A 19,926-nucleotide genomic window follows, 5' to 3' on the forward strand; every position below is an offset into this window, starting at 1 on the left:
AGGTATACATTACTTAGCTGAATGTTGCCATGCATCTCATTCACATCATCAATTGCAGTTCAGCAACAGTACATCCAGTGATAGTGACTTGAGAAATAACATTGTGGAAGGATGATACAAGGCCATGGATGATGTAATTCTGTCTCCAACACAACTCTGAATGCAAGACATTAATTTGAACAGGACACGTGTTCTAAATGCATTATTAATCATCCTAGGATTAACAATTAAAATCAACACACATGGCTATTTATAGAACTTGAGCATTTATTCAGAAGGAAATTGAAATTAGATTAAATATTAAATTTTAATGTAATTTTAAATTTTGATTCCTTTTAAATATTAGTGTTAATGGCTTCTATTAATCCTTATGATTGGGCATGCAGCTATTATTTGAGATTTGTCTGAAGAACGTCAAAGGATAACCATTTCCTGTCATTTTAGTTGATACCTTGTGACCTAGATAAACCATGACTGGATGGAAGTGATGGGCTGAGGTTTTTAAGCAGATTAGTGACAATGGGCTGAGGTATATAAGCAGATAGATTGTATTTGCTACAAAGTTAATGATAACTTGGCCGACCAGCCAACTATAAGCTATATTTTCCTTTCTTTACTATTCTTGACAAAAAAACTAGACAGTACTCTTCATTTTATATTGGCGTCAACTTTTTCCACTTAAAATCACAACTGCAAGAAAATTTTTAGTTTGGTATTAACTATGTTCTATCACTCAGTCAAAACCATTTGAAATCACAGCAGCAAAAGAAATTGTTTTATTCTCCCTCGCCCAGTTGGCACTATGGGAAGGGAAAAAATTGATATCATCAGTTCGATTTTGGATACAATTTAATTGTGTCCTGCCAATATGCCAATACTGTGTAGGCTTTCCTTAGAATAAAGCCATTGTTATTATTATGTTATTATTTACATCTAATCATAGAATCATGGAAGAATCACAGAATCCTACAGTGCAGAAGGAGGCCATTTGGTACATCAAGTCTGCACTGACCACAATCCTACCTAGGCCCTACTCCCGTAATCTCAAACATTTGCCGTAGCTAATCCCCCTGACATTAAGGAGCAATTTAGCAATGCTAATCCACCTAACCCGCACATCTTTGGACTGTAGGAGGAAACTGGAGCACTGGAGGAAACACACGCAGACACGGGGTGAATGTGCAAACTCCACACAGACAGTGACCCAAGCTGGGAATTGAACCTGGATCCCCAGTGCTGTGAGGCAGCAGTGCTAACCACTGTGCCACCCCCATCAATCAAGTTGGTGCCAATATACCTTTGGTGCCAGGGCTAGATGCATAAGAAGTAATGGAAAGCCTTTCCCTCTCACCCCTATGCCCTACCAAATACACATTTGATATTGTTGTCTATCCTTAATTCAAGAATATAAAACTATTCTTTGACAATGTAATAGTTATTTTAATTTTAAAAATATACCATTTCCTATACAGGGTGATAGTGAAGCAGACTTAGGGCTGCCATTTTCCCCACTGTGTGATCGAAAATCCACAATGGTGGCTCAGTCTCAGATTGGTAAGTATGTACAAGCATGATTTCCAAAGGTCTGTGTGTATTGTTGTTGAGAGACTGTTTCATTGGGTCATCTCTCAATTGTCAAAATTGTTCATTATTCCAGCATTATCCTGGAGCACAAAGATAACCTGAAATTATTTTCCCTACTGCTTTACTTCTTAAATCGGTCTACCCATTCTCCTTCATCTTCACTGCCAACAAAGCATGTGAGGACTTCATGGATGTTTTTGAACCCAAAATGAAATGAACTGTTTCTGCCACTTCTCAACCATCCTCAGCCTACCTGACCAAACTTCCTAAAGATCTGATCCCCCTTCTTTTGCCCTAAAGCTACATCTTTTTCTAGTTTATATCTAATCTTCTCTTATGCCCGCTCTGAGCACAGGGTCCATGAGACCCAACTCTCGCCCCTTTGAACCTATCCCTTCTAAACTGCTAATCACTCATCTTCTCCTCCTGGTACCCATGATAGCCAATATTGTAAATTGTCTCTGCTCAAGTAATTCTCCTGTCCTTCGAATTTCCAATTATAACACCTCTCCTCAAAGAAATGAATATTGGCCACTCTGTTCTTGCAAAGCACTGTCACATCACCAGCCTTTCTCTCTTCTCCAAAGTTCTCAAATGTGTTGTCAGTTCCCAAATCCATGCCTATGTTTCCCAAAATTCCACGTTTGAGTCCTGGCCTTCAGATTTCCACAAGTCACTTTCTTTGCCACTGTAATAAAGTTTTCTATTCTCATTTGTCCAACCTGCTTGGAAGCCTTTGGCACAATTGATCACACCATCGTACTCCAACACCTCTTTACTGTCATCCAGCTAGGATTGCCCTCATGAGCTTCCATTCTTGTCCATTTAATCTCAGCCAGAGTATCACTTACAATGGCTTGCCCTCCTGCTCCCACATTATTATCTCTGGTGGCCCCCAAGGATCTGTACTCACCTTCTTCTTTTACTCCTTTATATACTGCCCTTTAGTGACATCTGATAACACAGCATCAGTTTTCACTGGCTAACACCCAGTTCTATCCACTGCTTTTGACTCTCTACTGCTTCTAAATTGTCAAATTCTAAATTGCTATCCAAATCCAGTACTGGATGAGCAGAAGTTTCCTCCTATTAAATATTGGTAAAATTGAATCTATTGGCTGGAATTTTATAGCCCTGCCTGCCACGGGAGTCGGAGCAGGTGGGAGGTGGACCGTGGAAAGGTCTGTTGACTGGTAAAATCCCAGCCCAACGTGCCTGCAATCCTGGCAGTAATGGCAGTTCAGAGAGGTGTCTTTGTTATGAGAATTAGAGTTTTAGATTAGTTCATAAACATTCAACAAAGTTGTAAACCCACATTTACTTCACCAGGTCAAAGAAGAAATTGTAAATGAGGGATCATTAACCTAAATGTTAGATTGAGGCTAGCTCAGATTGAGCTATGTTGCCAAGGAGATGGGTCGAGCTTAAAGAAAACTCCCTGGTCTCAATTTATCTGGGTGTTTGCAAGGAGATGTTTAATGGCTGCAGTTTAGATCTTATGTCCTTTGTAAGTCATTAAGAGACATCAGCCAAAATAATGATCGTTAGACAGACCTGTGCTGTAAGTAAAATAAAACATGAACTCATCATTGACTACATGGATTTTCTGAGGAACAGAGGCTGGAAGATTGCCTAATTTGAAGCTAATGACAGAATCTACAGCTGGCATCGCAGTACCTTGTTGCAAATTAAAGTAACCAGCAGATTAGCTTGGAAGTATTAGAAAGTAACCAGAACAAGGCACTGGGGTATCCGTAGTCAAGTGATGGTAAATGAAGGCTTTGCACTGAGAATAGCTAAAGCTGAGGAGAATTCTTCAGAGGACAGTGGCATACGTATCAACGATCACTACAGAACAAATAACTTTAAGATTGATGTGCCTTATAAGAGAATTCTTGGAAGAAAAAGGAAGTAACCTTGAGTAGGTAGCATACATAATTATAAATAATATTAAGTTAATAGTGCTTCTTTTGTTTAATTATATGTATATTAACATTTGTATTTGGTTTAAAAAGGGAATACCTATGTCTTAATTCTATTGTTTAAAGGTGTTTGGATTTCTTTTTAAATATTAATAGTATCTAACATGTGTGAAACAACTTGAGGCATTCCTCTATGTTAAAGGAAACACGGTATATAAACTCAAGTTGTCGTTATTGTTTGTTCTGCTTTTCAGTAATGTAAAGCAGTTCTGAAAGTGTTTGGTGCATGAGGTTAATCTTTTTTTAATCAGTTTGGTGACCTCATGTCAAAAATTGCTTCAAAGCCAGTCACACACTGTTGCAGTAACATTGTTGGGGAGGCCACTGGAAACAATGATGGGAGTATCAACAACAAAAAACGGATAGCTTTGGATAGGGAGAGATATAAGAATCTTATGCCTCATCTTAACTTGCTGCCAACATGCGCACTTCCAGGTTTAATGGAGGCAGGGCAGCACAGACATAATTACTCCACTCCCAGGAGATGGATTAGTTATTTAAATATTATATATTGAGATTCATGCTTCAGATTTAATCCTCCTTTCAAATTTTGCCCTCGGAAGACAGGTTTCCTGGGCCTTGGGAAGCCCAATAGCTAAAGGGAGGTGAGGACTGCTGGAGCCAGCAGCTAGGAACCTTTCAAGTGCCCTTCCACTTCCCTGCTGAATCAACTTACTTGCTTCCACACCCAGCTTTCTTGTGATCAAACACCCTGAGAACTGATCTCTCACCCAACTACTAATCCCAACACTCCTCTGACACCTCTGATTTTCTCTACCTGATCACTCCAAAATCCTCAACCTCCCCTACCCAGACCAATGCCCCTGATTTCTCCCACCCCCAATGCCTGCAATCATGGATTGTAAAATCGACACTTTGCCTGCCTAACAAGAAATAGGCAGCTCCTTTACTGAATGTCATATCACTATCAGCATGTTTCAGAGCTTTTCTCTCTTGTAATAAAGATTGTTATGATGTATACACTTTTCATTACCAGGTGTGAGAAACACAGCTCACAGTTAAACAATTTAGTCAAGTCAAGTTCTGAAGGAGCAAGATTTTATTTGACGTTCTTGCAAGACCGGGTGTCTAGCGAAATAGGCACACTTTACATAAAGTGGCAGCACATTTTATACTTTTTTTACAAGCATTGTAATGGCTTTGCAATATGTTGTTCTCCCCTAATTGGTGGTCCCTGTCCCATCTATGTGTTGTCATTCCCCTATTGGCTCGAGGTGCCCCAAGTTCCCATCCCCTCTACTCCCCATCTAACCAGGTCTCCTGTTATCACAAGAGTGCATTAGCAAACTCATCCATCTTATCCAACACTGTTACATGTCCAGTTCAGATTGGCGGTAATCAATCCTTTGCCAACTTAATCACTGCTGTCCCAACCATCTCAGTGACCTTTTCCCCCTTTTATGCTTAGTTGTAAAAACAACACATCTTGCAGACCATTTGCTTTTTGTAACTTGGCCTCTTACATTCCTGCAGGATGTGGTGTATGCTTCACTGCACATCACATCTCTGGTGTTATCTCCACATTACAGGCAGTCTTTTTATTATCCCTAACTAATGCTGTGTTAGGAGCATCGAACCTTATGTCCTATGTTTATGACTAAACTCACAGTTGTTTCCATAATGTGGGTTATCAATGTGCCTGACTATATCCAATCTATTTAACTTTAAGCTATTTCTCTATGCTCTACAGATACATGTGTTAACAGCATCTTTACCTATTGCTCACACCAGGGAACTTTTTTTTTCCCTAAATGCCTCTTCCTCCAGCTACCATGCCCTAAGAGCGCATTGGCAATCGTAGACTTCCATTTAATTGTCCATTATTGACAGAACACTGCAGTAATTTTCTGTTACCTTCTCCAGTATGGCTTACCAAGAAACTTTTCCGCTCTTACCTTCTGCCATTAGCTGTAGTGGAAGGATCTTTAGGCTGATAATCAACCTATGTGGCCACATTATAAACATACATTCTATGGCCATCAAGCCCTGAAGTGGAACTTGGACCCATTGTTCCCAGACCATTATGTCAGAAGCTCACTGCTCCTATGAAACCACACTAAGCAGTATCTTATATTCACTATTTTAATCAATCTGCAGGAAAATTGCTGCTTGAAATTCTTCCTGCTTCTCACCACCAAGAAAAACATTGAGGGGAAGCCAGTGACTCTTGCCCAGTATATTTTCTGTAATTGTTTTATTCCTTTACGGGGTGGCATCGCTGGCCAGCATTTGTTGCCCATTGTTAATTGCCCTTGAGGAAGTGGAGGTTGGCCACTTTCTTCAATTGCTGCAGCCATGCAGTGTAGGTACACCCCCACAATGCTGTTAGGAAGGGCGTTCCAGGATTTTGACCCAGTGATCGGGAAAGAAATGGCGATTTAGAGCCAAATTTCCTGCCCATTATCAATGGACTTGTGGTTGTACTTGAAGTATTCTGGTCAATTCCTGCTGCGGGCAGGACTGGAAAATCCCAGCCTTAGTTCCAAATCTGGATGATCTGTGTCTTGGCAGGGAACTTGCAGGCATCTGCTGCCCTTGTCTTTGTAGGCAGTAGAGATTGTGGCTTTGGAAGGTGTTGTTGAAGGAATATTGAGAATTATTGTAGTGCATCTTGTAGATGTTACACACTGTTACCACTGTGCATAGGTGGTGGAGGGAGTAAGTGTTGAGGTGGTGGATGAGGTCCCAAACTGCTTATATTGTCTTGGATGGCATTGAGTTTTTTGAGTGTTATTGGAGATGCACTCATCCAGGCAAGTGGGGAGTATTCCATCACACTCCTGACTTGTGCCTTGAAGATGATAGAAAGGTTTTGGGGACAGGAGGTGAGTTACTTGCCTCAGAATCCCCAACCTCTGACCTGTTCTTGTCACCGCAGCAGTTATATGGATAGCCCAGTTCAGATGCTGATTAGTGATAACCCCCAGGATGTTGATATTTGGGGATTCAGCAGTGGAAATGTCATTGAATGTAATGGGGAGGTGGTTTGACTGTCCCTGTTGGAGATGCTCATAGTCTAGTGCTTGTGGGGTGTGAATGTTACTTGCTATTTATCAGCTCAAGCCTGAATTTTGTCTAGGCCTTGCTGCATATGGATAGAGACCGCTTCAGTAGCTGCGGAGTCACAACTGATACTGAACAGTGTGCAATTGTTAGATTCTTACAATATCCAGGATGACAATGGAATAAACCCTCAGAATTACTGATAAGCAGAAAAGGTGAAACCAGTTGTATTCTGTCCCATTCAACCTATCATTCTGTCTGCCTGTCTCTCTCTCTGTCTCTGCTTGTTGGTAAAGATCTGCTATCATAGTAGGTCATGTTCATGAATTCAGCCTAAAACATCCACTATAACTTGTCTGCCTCTGCTCTGTGACATCTGTAACCCAAATGCATCTCTATTGACATCTCATTCTGCTGTCCTTTGTTATAAAAGCATTTAAGGGATATTAGCATGACATCACTTGGAGAAAAATGTGCCATGTCTTAGCTTCACTTTTACTTTGTGTCTTGTACAGTGAATAAGCAAAATAATTATATCATTATAATAATACAACATGAGATCAGCAGTAATAAGTCTGGTGGCAGCAAGATTAAGTACAAATACAATATAGTGAACAGCCTTAGGTCATGTCACCTGGCATGAGACAATCTTTGCCATTTTAGTCAGGCTGCAACAGAGTCGCAGTGTCAGAGAGTGTTGAGAACACAACAAAGAAAAGCTTTGAAGACACAGTGCTGACATGGTGCCCAAATAAAGAGCTGGATGCCTCAGGATGAGATTGCAGTGCATAACCTGTCAGTTCTTTGATTGGGACAGCACGATGAGAGGACCAGCACCAAGTTAGCTCAGTTGGGAAAGGCAAGTGATAACGGTCTCAGCTGGATGGAGGAAGAGCTAGGGAGATGTAGTAATTTAGCCGAGCGTCAGTTTGTCATCTCCAGAACCGTTTATTGTGCACCAGAGGAAAGGACCATTCCTGTAGTTTTCAGTCAGGTTGTAGGTCTCAAGGTGAAGACTACCTGACTTTAAGCTACAGACATGGCCTTTCCTTTGGTGGACAATAAAGGGTGTTGGTGATGGGCAATTGACGTTTGGCTGAATGATTACAGGAGAGTCAATCAAAACAAAACAATCATAAAAATTGGGCCAGAGAATGTTGTGATTATAATGGGTGGTTTCAGGAATAATAAAACAAACAAAATGAAAAGACAACATTACTCCATTGTGCAATCCCACCACAACTTGTCTTTGTGGGCAGAACTTCAGAAAAGCATACAAAAGCGGCCACAGCACTACTCATCCCCAGTATAACAGAAGAAGGAGAGATATCAGAATATGCACAAAATTCTCCAGTATGAATTGGGATGTACCTGACCTAACATCTGAATTCAAAATGTTTGAACCATGCATAGATTTCTTGATTCAATTGTGTCTGAACCAGACAAGCAAGCCATGAAAATTTGCATAGTAATTTGAAATGAAGGTTGAAACAGGTTGAAAACATAATGATTATCAGAAAAAGAGCTAATGGATCCCTGAAATATATGACGACTTTGAAGGACTGCTTCAGAAGCCAGATTAAACTTTTGCATTTGTCAACGAGGGTTCAGATCATTTTGACAACAGCCTGTAGAATTCATAGACGACTTCATCAGTAGATGCAGAGAACAGGGTGTGTACTGTGATCTTTCAAAGACAGAGCTAGCAGACAGAATTATTGAGTTGGTGATTATGTTTCCACTCCTGTGAAAGTATTCCAGAAAGATTTGCTAAACAAGCCCAAAATATATAGCATTAAAGGGCTACTCAAGGATGGCTATGAGCACGAACCGATGCTCGCAGGTTGGCAAAGCCTATAGGCCCTAAGTACAACGCAATCATTGAGGCACTCACTGGAATACCAAAATCTAGCAAGAAATGTTGAAGGTGTCTTCTTCTGTATGCACCAAGGAAATACCCAACTTTTTATCAAGTTTGCAAGGCACAGTGCACTAGAGTAAAGGCCATTTCATATCACATTGCTCCTGCATTGTTTCAAAAGAACAATGGATCAGATTCTGAGTGGAGTCCAGTGCTATCTGGATGACATCCTAGTCGCTGGAAGAGATGAAGAAAAATATCTTTGAAACTTGGATTGGAGGACTATGGTCTGAGAATCCACAAAAATAAGTGTAAGTTCTTCTACTGCTCCGCTGAGTATTTGGGACATATCTCCTTTGAAGGTCAAGGTTATTATAGAGTCACCTGTACTCAGAATATTAACCAGTTGCGATCCTTCCTCAGATTGTAACTACTACAGAAGACTTGTTTCAAATATTTGTTTCAAGTTTAGCAACCATTTTAAAATCATTGACTTCAGAACAAGAAATGTAATTGATCTGATCAATGTAATAATACCTTTGTGCAAACCAACTAAATATTGCTCAAATCTGAAGTTCTTACAAATTCTGATCCTATTCTACCCTTGCAGTTAGCTTATGATGTTGGAGTGCTAGTATTTAAAATTCTGCCGTGAGGTGAAAAAAGACCCACTGCTTTTGCCGTCTCAAACCTTGAGCAAACCTGAAAGTAACTACACATAACTTGAAAGTGAAGCATGAAGGATTACCTTTGGAGTAAAAAAGTTTCATCAATCCCTGCATTAAAGGAACTTCATACTGCTGACAGACTATTGTCTTTTAATTATCATTTTTGGACTGTACGTGGGAATTCCGTCACTAGCAGCAAGTAGAATGCAGAGATTAGCGTTGCTATTCATCTGTGTATACTTAGTCCATCAAGTGTCAACAATCAAGTCTACAGTGTAATCCAGATGGACTGTCAAGATTACCAGTATCAAGTAGTTTGTCAGTTAATACTTCATCAAGCTACTCAAGTGGTGGTATTTTCTGCTTTGAACATACAGTACACCAGTCACTTCTGGACAAGTGAGGAAATATACCTGGAGTGATGGACATGATGGGAAGACCTCAGGACTGACACCTGACTTGAAACCATATTTCTCTACAAGATTGGAGCAGTAAGTACAATCAGAATGTCTTCAGTGGGGGCTCAGAGTGATTATTCCGCTACGATTGAGAAGGCAAATTTTAGACAAGTTACACGAGAGACATTGTGGAATAGTACGCATGTAGGAAATAGTCAGGAGTTATTTCTGGTGGCCTGGATGCGATATGGAAATTGAAGGGAAAACTGGAATGTATTCTTCATGTGAAAAGGTAAGAAACATGCCATTGTTAGCACTGCTGCATCCATGGCAATAGGCGGAAGAGCTTTGGCAATGAGTTCCTGTGGAGTTTGCAGGACCTTTTGAAGGGCATACGTTCTAAGTCATGGTCAATACTCATTCTAAGTGGCCAGAAGTTATTATAATTAAATCTACTTTGTCAGAAAAGGCTATCAAGAGGCTAGGAGAAGTCTTTAGTAGGTTTGGATTCTCTGAACAAATCTTAAGTAGCAACGGACCTCAATTTGTCTCCCAAGAATTTGAAAGTTTTTTGAAAGAGAATGGTATTCAACATAATAGGTCTGCACCATGCCATCCTGCTATGAATGGACCAGCAGAACATTTTGTCCAAGCCATGAAACATACATTGAGAGAGCAGGCAGAAACAACATTCTCTGATCAAACATCTTAACCAATTCCTACTAATGTATTGAAATATGTTCATTCTATAACCAAGACCTCTCCTGCATTGTTAATGATGAAAAGACAACTATGTCAACATTTGACTTGTTGAAATCTCTGAAAATAAAAGAAATCGTACAACAATAAGGTCAGATAAAATGGCTGGAAAGCAAAGCAAAACATCGTGCTTTCCACCAAGGACAAGGAGTTTTGGCTATGAATTACTTCACAGGTGAGAAATGGATTCCTGCCATCATCCATGCACAGTCTGGCCCTGCCTTGTATACCGTCCAAACCAGAGATGATCTGGAGGAGGCATGTAAACCAGCTGAGCCTGCTGAAAATCTGGGTTCAACTATACAAAGTCCTGACCTGAACCTTCCTGCAATGATGATACTGACACTGTTCAGGAAAGCAACACCTAACCTGCAGACCAAACACAGAGTCAACCTCTAGTTACAATATTGATGCCAATCAAACCACCACTGATGACATTTGTGCAAAGACAAATGCACCTGAGATTAAAACCAATGCAAATAAGAAAATACCAGAGATTTGCCATCAATTGTTTTCAGAGCAACGACCTCTAGACCATATGACTTATTGATTATTGTTTATTGCTTATTGTTCATGTTGCACTTGTTTGAATTTGTTGGGAGCACTCAATTTAAAGGAGGCGGAAATGTTTTATATTAATATTGATTCTTGTTAGCTGCAGTAAGCACTGTATTAATATATCCATGTATTCACTGGAAGTTATGCCACAAATCGTTAGCATGGGGAAAATGCTAGAGAGAAGAAGCAGCCTAGTGGTAAATATCATCCTAAAACTAAAGCTCTTTTATTTTTAATCCTCCATGCTTCCTAGCTTCAATTCTCCAACATATAACATATACTACTGAAAAGCTTTCAATGTACATGTTTCAGTTGTTCCGTGTGGAGGATCCATAGTCCTGGAGTAAGGTATAATCAATCCTCCTGGTTGTCACAGATATTCAACATTATGGAAACTAAAAGCCCAGTAATTATAAGTCTACCAGTATGTTAAGACCTCACACTAATAACAAAGCATGTCAGGCATCACAGGACAAATCATTCTCAGAAACTACTCCTGTCACCCCATTTCACAACCTAACATCGAAATATCCAGAATGTTTCAACAAAATTGGCAGTTTCAAGGGAGCTGCAACATTATGCTCGCAGAAAAATACAAGTCTGCCAATTGATCCTCCACTTAAGTGATCCACATACAAGACAAATTGAAGGTTGAACTTGACAAAGTGGAGGAAAATTGAATCACAAGAAGGATAAAAGAGCACACGGATTAATGCAGCTCAGTCACACGTGCCTTGAAGGAGGACAGATCATTGTGATTATTGCCTCGATTCATGACATTCAAATGCAGCTCTGAAATATTGTTCTTACAAAATACCCACATTTGTAGATGTAAAATTTTTCTTGAAGTTTGATGTTAGGCATAGCTATTGGTCAATACAGCTCATGGAGAAGTCTCATCAGCTTATTACATTTCACTCCCGATTTGGGCAATTTGGTTTTCAATGGCTTCCTTTCAGGCTGTTAACTCATATCTCTATCAAGCTCACATCGACTGAGTTACATGCATTGTACCAGGATGAACGTGTATCACAGTTAATATAACTGCTGTGCAAAGAGCGAAGTGAGAATGTGACCATACCCTGCACTTAATGATGTAAGTGACAGGTAATGAAGGATTGGTGTTCAACAGTTTGAAATGCAACCTCAAGGTGCAAAAGATCAATTTCTCTGGTTCCATTTGTTCCTGTTCTGGTATATGTCTTGATCCAAGTTAAACAGTGGACATTAGAGCCAGAAAATAAGGACAATCTTTGAAGCTGTTTCTGTCTTTTTCACTTCTTGTCTCCGTATTTCACTCAGAACCTTCATTACTAAGGGAACCATTGAGAAAGGATGTGCCTTCCCTGTTGCATGAAGACCGTCAATACCTCTTCAAGGAACTAAAAAAGTTATCATCAGAAGCATGGCAATTTTATGACCCTAGGGAGACAACAACCCTATAGATGCCTCATTGAAAGGGTTAGGAGCATACATACTATAAAAAGGAAAACAATTTGCATTTGCTTCAAAATCTCTGTCCATAAGCCAATCCAACTATTTCAACATTGAGTGTGGAACATTAGCTTTAGAGTTTGGCATCATTTATTTTCATATCTATTTATTTAGTGAAATATTTATGGTGCAGACTGACCACAAGCCACTGGAGATGATTTGGTGCAAACCATTGATCTGTGCACAGTGAAGATTGCAACATCTCTTGATAAATATTCAAGGTTATGACTCTTGATGAGATCTTAAGGAGATGAAGTACAAACCAGGTAACTTGATGATCACATCAGCAGCACTTATACATTGCCTAACCCAGTGAAAACAAAAGATATATCTTTCGACCTACAAGTTAACTTCATTGACATTGAACTTGAAAATGTTCTCCAAAGTCACCTGGTACACTTTGTGTAATCCAAATGCCAGCAGCTGCAAGAAGAAACAATGAGAGATTCTACAATATGAAAGCTGTAGACACCATTATTGCAGGAGAACCTGATCCAATTCAGCACATCTATAAACATGTAAAATCATTTTTCTCTGATCAGGATAAACTCGGCATCTCCCAGGGAGTTATTTTTAAAGGCAGGCAGGTCCTCATTCTGGAAACGTTGTGACCTGATATCTCACACATTGGCATAGATCAGATAAGACTTGAGAGCGATGCTATTGGCCAGGTATGAGCAATGACATTGAACTTGCTGTCAAGAAGTGTAAGGCATGTTAAGAGCATAAAACAAGCCAGCATAAAGCATCATCGATTCCACGTCAAGGTCCTACCCATGCTTGGTCCAAAATCGCATCCAACCTTTTATGTCCAATGCACCAACTTCACTAAGTATTCCATTATTTGAAAATTGCATAGTATGCCAGGCACATCTTCACACACACTCTCAGTGCTAGAGAGATCATTACAAAGAATGGTCCACAATTTGTTGGTAAGCCATTTCAGGATATGTGTGAGGAGTGAACTATCAATCATTACTACTTCTGTTCATTATCCCAGCTCTGCGGAATGGATTATTTGCACAGTGACATCACTAATTCTCAAATGTAGATGAACTAAGCAAAGTCTACGCATTGCAGCGTTATATCTGAAAGTGGCACTTTTAAGTGCAATTATTACATCATCAACAGAGCTCGTGTTTGGCAGACCAATGCGTAGAAGTTTAACTATTCTTACCCATTCTACTCTCCCAGAAACTAGAGAACAACTTTTAAAACTACAAGAGAAGATGATCAACATGTACGATAAAAAGGCACAGAATTGCCTAGTTTACAATCAGGACAACAAATTTGAATCCAGGATCCCACAGAGGTACATGGCAACCAATCTAGGTGACAAGTATTTGTTTAGCGCCAAGCTCCTATGCAGTCATTGCATACCAAGGCATAACAGTGAGGCATAACTGAGGACAAATCAGATCTTTTCCAGCTTCTCAACCACCTATTACATATAGAACAAGATCCAAAATGCAACCAGGAACAAGATCCAAGAGTGACTATTTTTTATTCATTCATAGGATGTGGGTGTTGCTGGCTGGACCAGCATTTATTGCCCATCCCTAGGAGCAGTTAAGAGTCAACCACATTATTGTGGATCTGGAGTCACATATAGTCCAGACTAGGTAAGGATGGCAGATTTCCTTCCCTAAAGGATATTAGTGAATCAGCTGAGTTTTTATGACAACAATGGGTTTGTGGTCATCATTAGATTTTTAATTCCAGATTTTTACTGAGTTCTAGTTTCACCATCTGCCAAGGTAGGATTTGAACCTGGTCCCCAGACCATCACCCTGAGTGTCTGGATTACCAGTCCAGTGACAATACTACTGCCTCTCCTGAACGCACACAATTCTGCTGTCTTCAAGCTTTATATCTATACTTAACTATTCTCCTGTGCCTAGTCTTAATAGATGAACCCATATCATGTAATGAACCCATAGTGTGTTTAGCAAATCCTTTATAAGCAATAGGTGCCTTGTGTCTTGTACAGTAAATAAACCCAAAGATTGTATAATTATAATAACAGGATACCCTCCATACTGCCCTTCAAAGAGGTCCCTGTAATTTTTCAGCTCTGATCAAATGGCTGAAACACTGACATTTGCTTTTCTGCGTGTCACTTTTAAGAGTTCTTTTTGCTCTTGCAATTCCAAGCACCTCTTCATTTATCTTATTGTCTATAAGTGGTATATTTTTAGCCTGTGTCTTAACATCCACGTTTCAAAGGTGTCTATTTCCTTCTACAGATCTTTATTCATTGTCCAGGTTTCTGAGGCATACAGAAAAGTGAATAGAATGTAGCATTATGTCATTGCTTTTTATATTATTACAGATCACTGAGCAACAAAAATACAATCCAGTGAAATCCCAATCATTATTTTTTTTTTAAAAAATCTGTATTTTAAAATCTTTAGTCTGTTTTAACTTCATTTTTCACATATTCCATACTATAGGAAATTTAAAGGACATCTAGTTCTGCAAAATCTAACTTTGTGGAATCAGTGAATCATGATGCTCAAAAGCACATAGTACTGTTTAAATCTTAATTCATATTTGGGGAAATCTGTTTATCTAGTGGTGAACTGTCAGTAATACAGACCTTTTTATTTCAAACAGGCTTTATTGATTTTATTGTGGAACCAACCTTCTCTGTTCTAACAGAAATAGCAGAAAAAATATTAACTCCTCTCATAGAGGAAGCTTCTCAATCGGACACCTCCGACTTTCGACGACAAAGGTGTGTTATATCACTTCCAAAATAGCTTTCATACATCTTGCTTTTAGAAAAAATAAGAAGTTTCCAAAGTTTTTTTTTCAGATGCCCACATTTCAGTTGTAGTTTTAGCATACAAACTCATTTCTGTTTGACTTTTAGTTGCTGATTGCTGTGCGGTATTTTCCATAATAATTCTATTAATGTCAATACTCAGCTCCATGAAAAAAATGTCAGCAGAATTTAAATCTGTAATGTTTATAAATTTAATTGTTTGACATTGAATTTTTTTTAACAAGAAGTTCAGTCTGCCAACAATGGCACTATTGTATTGGCAGTTAAAACCCTGATCACATTTGGTGATAAGTGCAATACTTTCTTCTATTAGAAAATGTTGCCCAGAGGTTCCTGAAGGGCACCTGATGGCAATGTATTAAAACTCGGTGCACACACTGGTGTGATTTTAGATAACAACTCAATGTCCCTGTTTGAGAGTTTTTAAATCAGATTTTCATTGCTGGTTGAATAATAATATGTAGAGATATGAAGGTGATTCTAGCCACACAACTTTCATATAAATGACAAAGCCTGGGTCACACAATGTGAGGTATGAAGATACATTTTGCCTGTTCACTATTTCACCGTGTAGGAACTTGGCATACAATGAACTAAATAACTGAATATGCTGGTGACGAAATGGAAATTATATATTTTTAAAGGAATGTAAGTACCAGTTGTAGCAGTTGACAGTAATTTTCAGTCTTTGATGTTGATTTACTGCAAAAACAATATTGTGCATTCTCAACAGTTCATTTCTATGCATTCATGATGATCATTTCTTCATGACTGTACGGTGACTCACTAGCACCTCACTGAGTTGTGAAAGAGTGTTTCACAGGTAATGCTTATGTGTTATCTGAACCCTGTGGAAAATCTTTCCATTTAAAATGCTTCATGCCTTCGTCTTCTTCACTTCTGTGAACAAAGGCAGGTCTGACCTATGGCATCGTGATCTCCACCACGAGTAGGGCAAGGAGGCAAGTCCCAAATCCACCCCAACCAGAACACTGTGTCCCTGGCAGCAATCTGATCCACACCAACCACCTAGCAAACTAACCCTGCTGCCCCTCCCTCCCTCCCTCCACCCAGAGTCCAAGGAGTCCAGGTTGCTAGGGCAGCACACTCTTTTACATGCATATGATAGCCTGGAGCTATGCAGAGGCTCCAATTTCATTCCCTCACATGGCCGACCAGAAATCTCCCCTGTATTACTGCCTGCTGTTGCTGTATGTTGGAAGGATTTATAAGTTGATACTGAACCTGTTTGCCCACATCGTAAATGTATCTAACTCGATTATCATATTCTGGAATGAAACTTGAACCTGGAGTTTCTGTCTCAGAGGCAAAAACATAAGCCACTGCGCTATAAGATCAGCTGACTGAAAATTAATGTCCCATTTAATATTTTTGTAACTGCTCTGTACTATTGCTCTTGTACTATTTCCAGTGTTCTATTATGAATGGAGGCAACAGCACTGGCAAAACTGTATAATGTTTATGCCAGAAATGTGAATAATATTGTTGGGATGGATTATTAGATATTCTCCAGAATAGAAGGAAGAACTTAAATGTCTTTTTTAAATCCTTCCATTGTCCCAAAGTGCTGCACAGCCAATTATGTTTTATTTTAAAATGCATTCACTATTGTGATGTAAGTTAACATGGCAACCAAATTATGCACAAGGAATTCTCAGAAACAACAATGAGATACACAATACAGTAACATCAGCAGGACATTACGTTGCACTGGGATCTTTCTAGACAGGGAATTTAAGCACACTTTAACGTGAGAGTTAAGGAAACAATTCAATGACCACATATTAAGTGTCACAAAGTCTATTCCACGTAAGCGAGTCACTTCAAAATCATACAGAAACAAAAAAAACTAGCATTTTATTGTGTGTTATCTTTACGTCAATTAACTTCCCTATATCTGTAACTGTTTAGCTATACTTTTGAACCAGTGCAATTGAACCCAAAACAGAAATCATACAATCCCTACAGTGCAGAAGGAGGCCATTCAGCCCATCAAGCCTGCACTGACCACAATCCTACCCATAACCTCAAGCATTTACCTGCTAATCCCCTGTCACTAAGGGGTAATTTAGCGTGGTTAATCAACCTAACCCACACATATTTGTACTTTGGGAGGAACCGGAGCACCTGGTAAACCTAGACAGACATGGGGAGGAAGTGTAAATTCCACACAGAAAGTCACCTGAGGCTGGAATTGAACCTGCGTCCCTGGCATTGTGGGCAGCAGTGCTAACCACTGTGCCACTATGCCGCCCACATAGTAGGTGTCTCTTGTCCGTTTTGGGAAAATTAAGGTCCTCCCACGGCTGGGTTCACAACCAGTCTGAGTTGTTTTCCAGTATGAGGTCAGATGCCAAACAAAGTTCAAAGTTAGGTGGCCAGACATGTTGAGAAGAATCTTACCAGCATATCCACCAAGATTCAGGGCAGGCAAGGCTCACAGAGTGGCATTCTCCTTTGGTCTTGGGTGGGATCTTATAAGCCTCGGGTGGGCAAGCTGGTAAAATTCCGGCAATTTTCTTTAATGTTGCTCACCAGGCCATTCCCACCGTGTCCTTTGGGCAGTCCCAGCTCATATTACTCTGCAGATCTTCAGATGAGATGATTTCAAATCCTTTTCTTTCTATACTTGCCCTGCCTCCTGTTGCTGTTTCAGTGTGATGCATGCTAGGGAACATAGTGCATGTAACCTGCTTGTTATTCTGGCCAAAAGCACGTGTAAAGAGAGGTACTCATCTCAACTCAGCCCACTGCTGTGTCGCAATATGTTAATTTGCTCATTGGTGGTTTTTGACGGGGGTAAATGTTGACCAGAATGCTAGAAGAACTCCACAGTTCCTATTCAAACAGTGCAATGGGAACAGGAATAGAAGTGTCAGTATGATATGGTGCTCCTTCAAATTGATGAAGAATTCACCCCTCCAGCACTAAGGAAGTAAGATCAAGTGCAATGGTAAAGGCACTGCCGCTGTGAGTAGTGTCAGGCGACCTTTGAGTCATTTGAAGCCTTTAAATGGCCAATTAAGGGCCATCTAAAGGACTCCTCCCTCCACCACTGATATTTTACCAGCATCAGCATTTTACACTTGCAAACTTTTTTGTGGACTAGTGGTGCACTCTCCTGATTGGGGACCCCATACCCAACAGAGGCACTTCCCTCACAGCCCCTCACTCCAAATTCTGTACCTATACCCTCCTCCTCCTGAGTGAACACAGATATGAAGTATTAATTTAACATACGACCAATGTCTTCCAGTGCCAAGTACATATTGTCTCTTTTGTCCCGATTGGGACCTACTCTTTCCCTGGTTATCCTCTTCCCCTTAATATACTTATAAAATATCTTGGGATTCTCCCTAACCTTACCTGCCAGTGCTTTTTCATGTCTCCTCCTCGTTCTCTGAATTGCTTTCTGAAGTTCCCTCCTGCACTTTCTATACTTCACTACAGCCTCCGCTGATTTGCTCCCTTTGTACCTGTAAAATCTTTTCTTTCTTATCAAGTCCTGAATATTCTTAAATATCTTCTGGGTTCTCTGGGTTTGTTGCTGTTACGTTTCACCCTAAAAGGAACATATGGGGCCTGTACTCTCTCCATTTCCTTTGTTGAACTCTCCATTACTGCTCTGATTTTCCCATAAGAACTTATTCTCAGTCTACCTTGGTCAGATCCTTCCTTATTCTAATAAAAGCTGCTTCTTCCCAATCCACAACTGTTTTTAGCATACCATCTTTTTCCATAACAAGCTTAAACTGTACTGTGTTGTGATCATTATCACTAAAATGCTCCCCCACTACCACTTCAAACATTTGTCCGGTTTCATTGCACAGAATTAAGTCCAGCACTGTACCGTTCCTTGTTGGGCCTTCTACATATTAATATAAAAAGTTCTTATGAATGTAATTATTCTATTATGACCAATATTATAATCTATATTAATAAGAAAGATGAGGGGGCTGTTATCTTCCACATGGAGAAACAGAGTAGATGAGGGGGGGGGATGTTAATAAAAAAATTCTTAAGTGCTAAACAAGTGTGAAAAGGGGAGAGTTTGGCATTTATTTGATGAGGCCACAAGTCCAACCTTATGTCACGTGCAAAAAATGATGATTAATCTGTTCCCGCCAGTAGAGGGAGAGGGCAGGGCGGGGCAGGGCCTGAACTTGTCAGAAACTTGGCAGATCACAGTGGAGGGCGCAATTGCACATGCGCAGATCTTTCTGTTCTACGAGAGATCTGTCAGTCGCCTCCATTCCCTGGATATCACTTGCCTCCTTTCCTTGTTATCACTGGCCACCCCTGTCAATCGGCTCTCCATCCCACGACCTGGTCCAGTTAATGATCACAGCCCCCCTCCCCCCACAACTATCCATCTTGGTTGATCACCCCACACTCCCCACTGGCCTGGTTGATTGCTGTCCCCCCACAGCCTGCCAAATCATGCCCACCCCAGCTTTCCCCCTCCCCCATCTGACCCCAGTTGCAGAGTGTGCAGCTTTCCCTTGCCTGTCTCTCTTTAGGCCTGCCGTGTCCTGGCTATGCCCCTCCTCTTAGGCCATGAGACTTTGACACTTCCTGGTAGGCAGTGGGCACTGCTACTGCACCAGGCTGGCTGTGCCAGTGTGCCAGGCTAGCACAGTCCAAAGGGCATTGCCTCCCCCCCCCCCCCCCCCCCCCACCTTCTCTGACCTCTCAAGGGACCTCAATGGCCTCTCATCCTTTTGGCAAGGCCAGCACAACAGGTCCCTGTTGATGGGCCCTGCGCTGGTGAAGTCACTGAGGCAAATGT

The 19,926-nt window shown here is 40.4% G+C and overlaps 1 protein-coding gene across 7 annotated transcripts in view; it reads left to right on the forward strand.

Moving 5' to 3' along the window:
* The window catches only part of pde1a (phosphodiesterase 1A, calmodulin-dependent), a 555,040-nt gene that overhangs the window by 502,844 nt on the left and 32,270 nt on the right, over positions 1-19,926 (forward strand). For all 7 annotated transcript variants that reach the window (XM_080198871.1, XM_080198872.1, XM_080198877.1 and 4 more), the window contains 2 exons: positions 1,473-1,554; positions 14,945-15,065. In XM_080198871.1, the coding sequence (XP_080054997.1) occupies positions 1,473-1,554; positions 14,945-15,065 (203 nt within the window). The remainder of the gene's footprint in view (positions 1-1,472; positions 1,555-14,944; positions 15,066-19,926) is intronic.

This window comes from Carcharhinus amblyrhynchos, chromosome 11 (genome assembly GCF_965287045.1).
Source record: "Carcharhinus amblyrhynchos chromosome 11, sCarAmb.v2.hapA, whole genome shotgun sequence".
Lineage (NCBI taxonomy): Eukaryota > Metazoa > Chordata > Chondrichthyes > Carcharhiniformes > Carcharhinidae > Carcharhinus > Carcharhinus amblyrhynchos.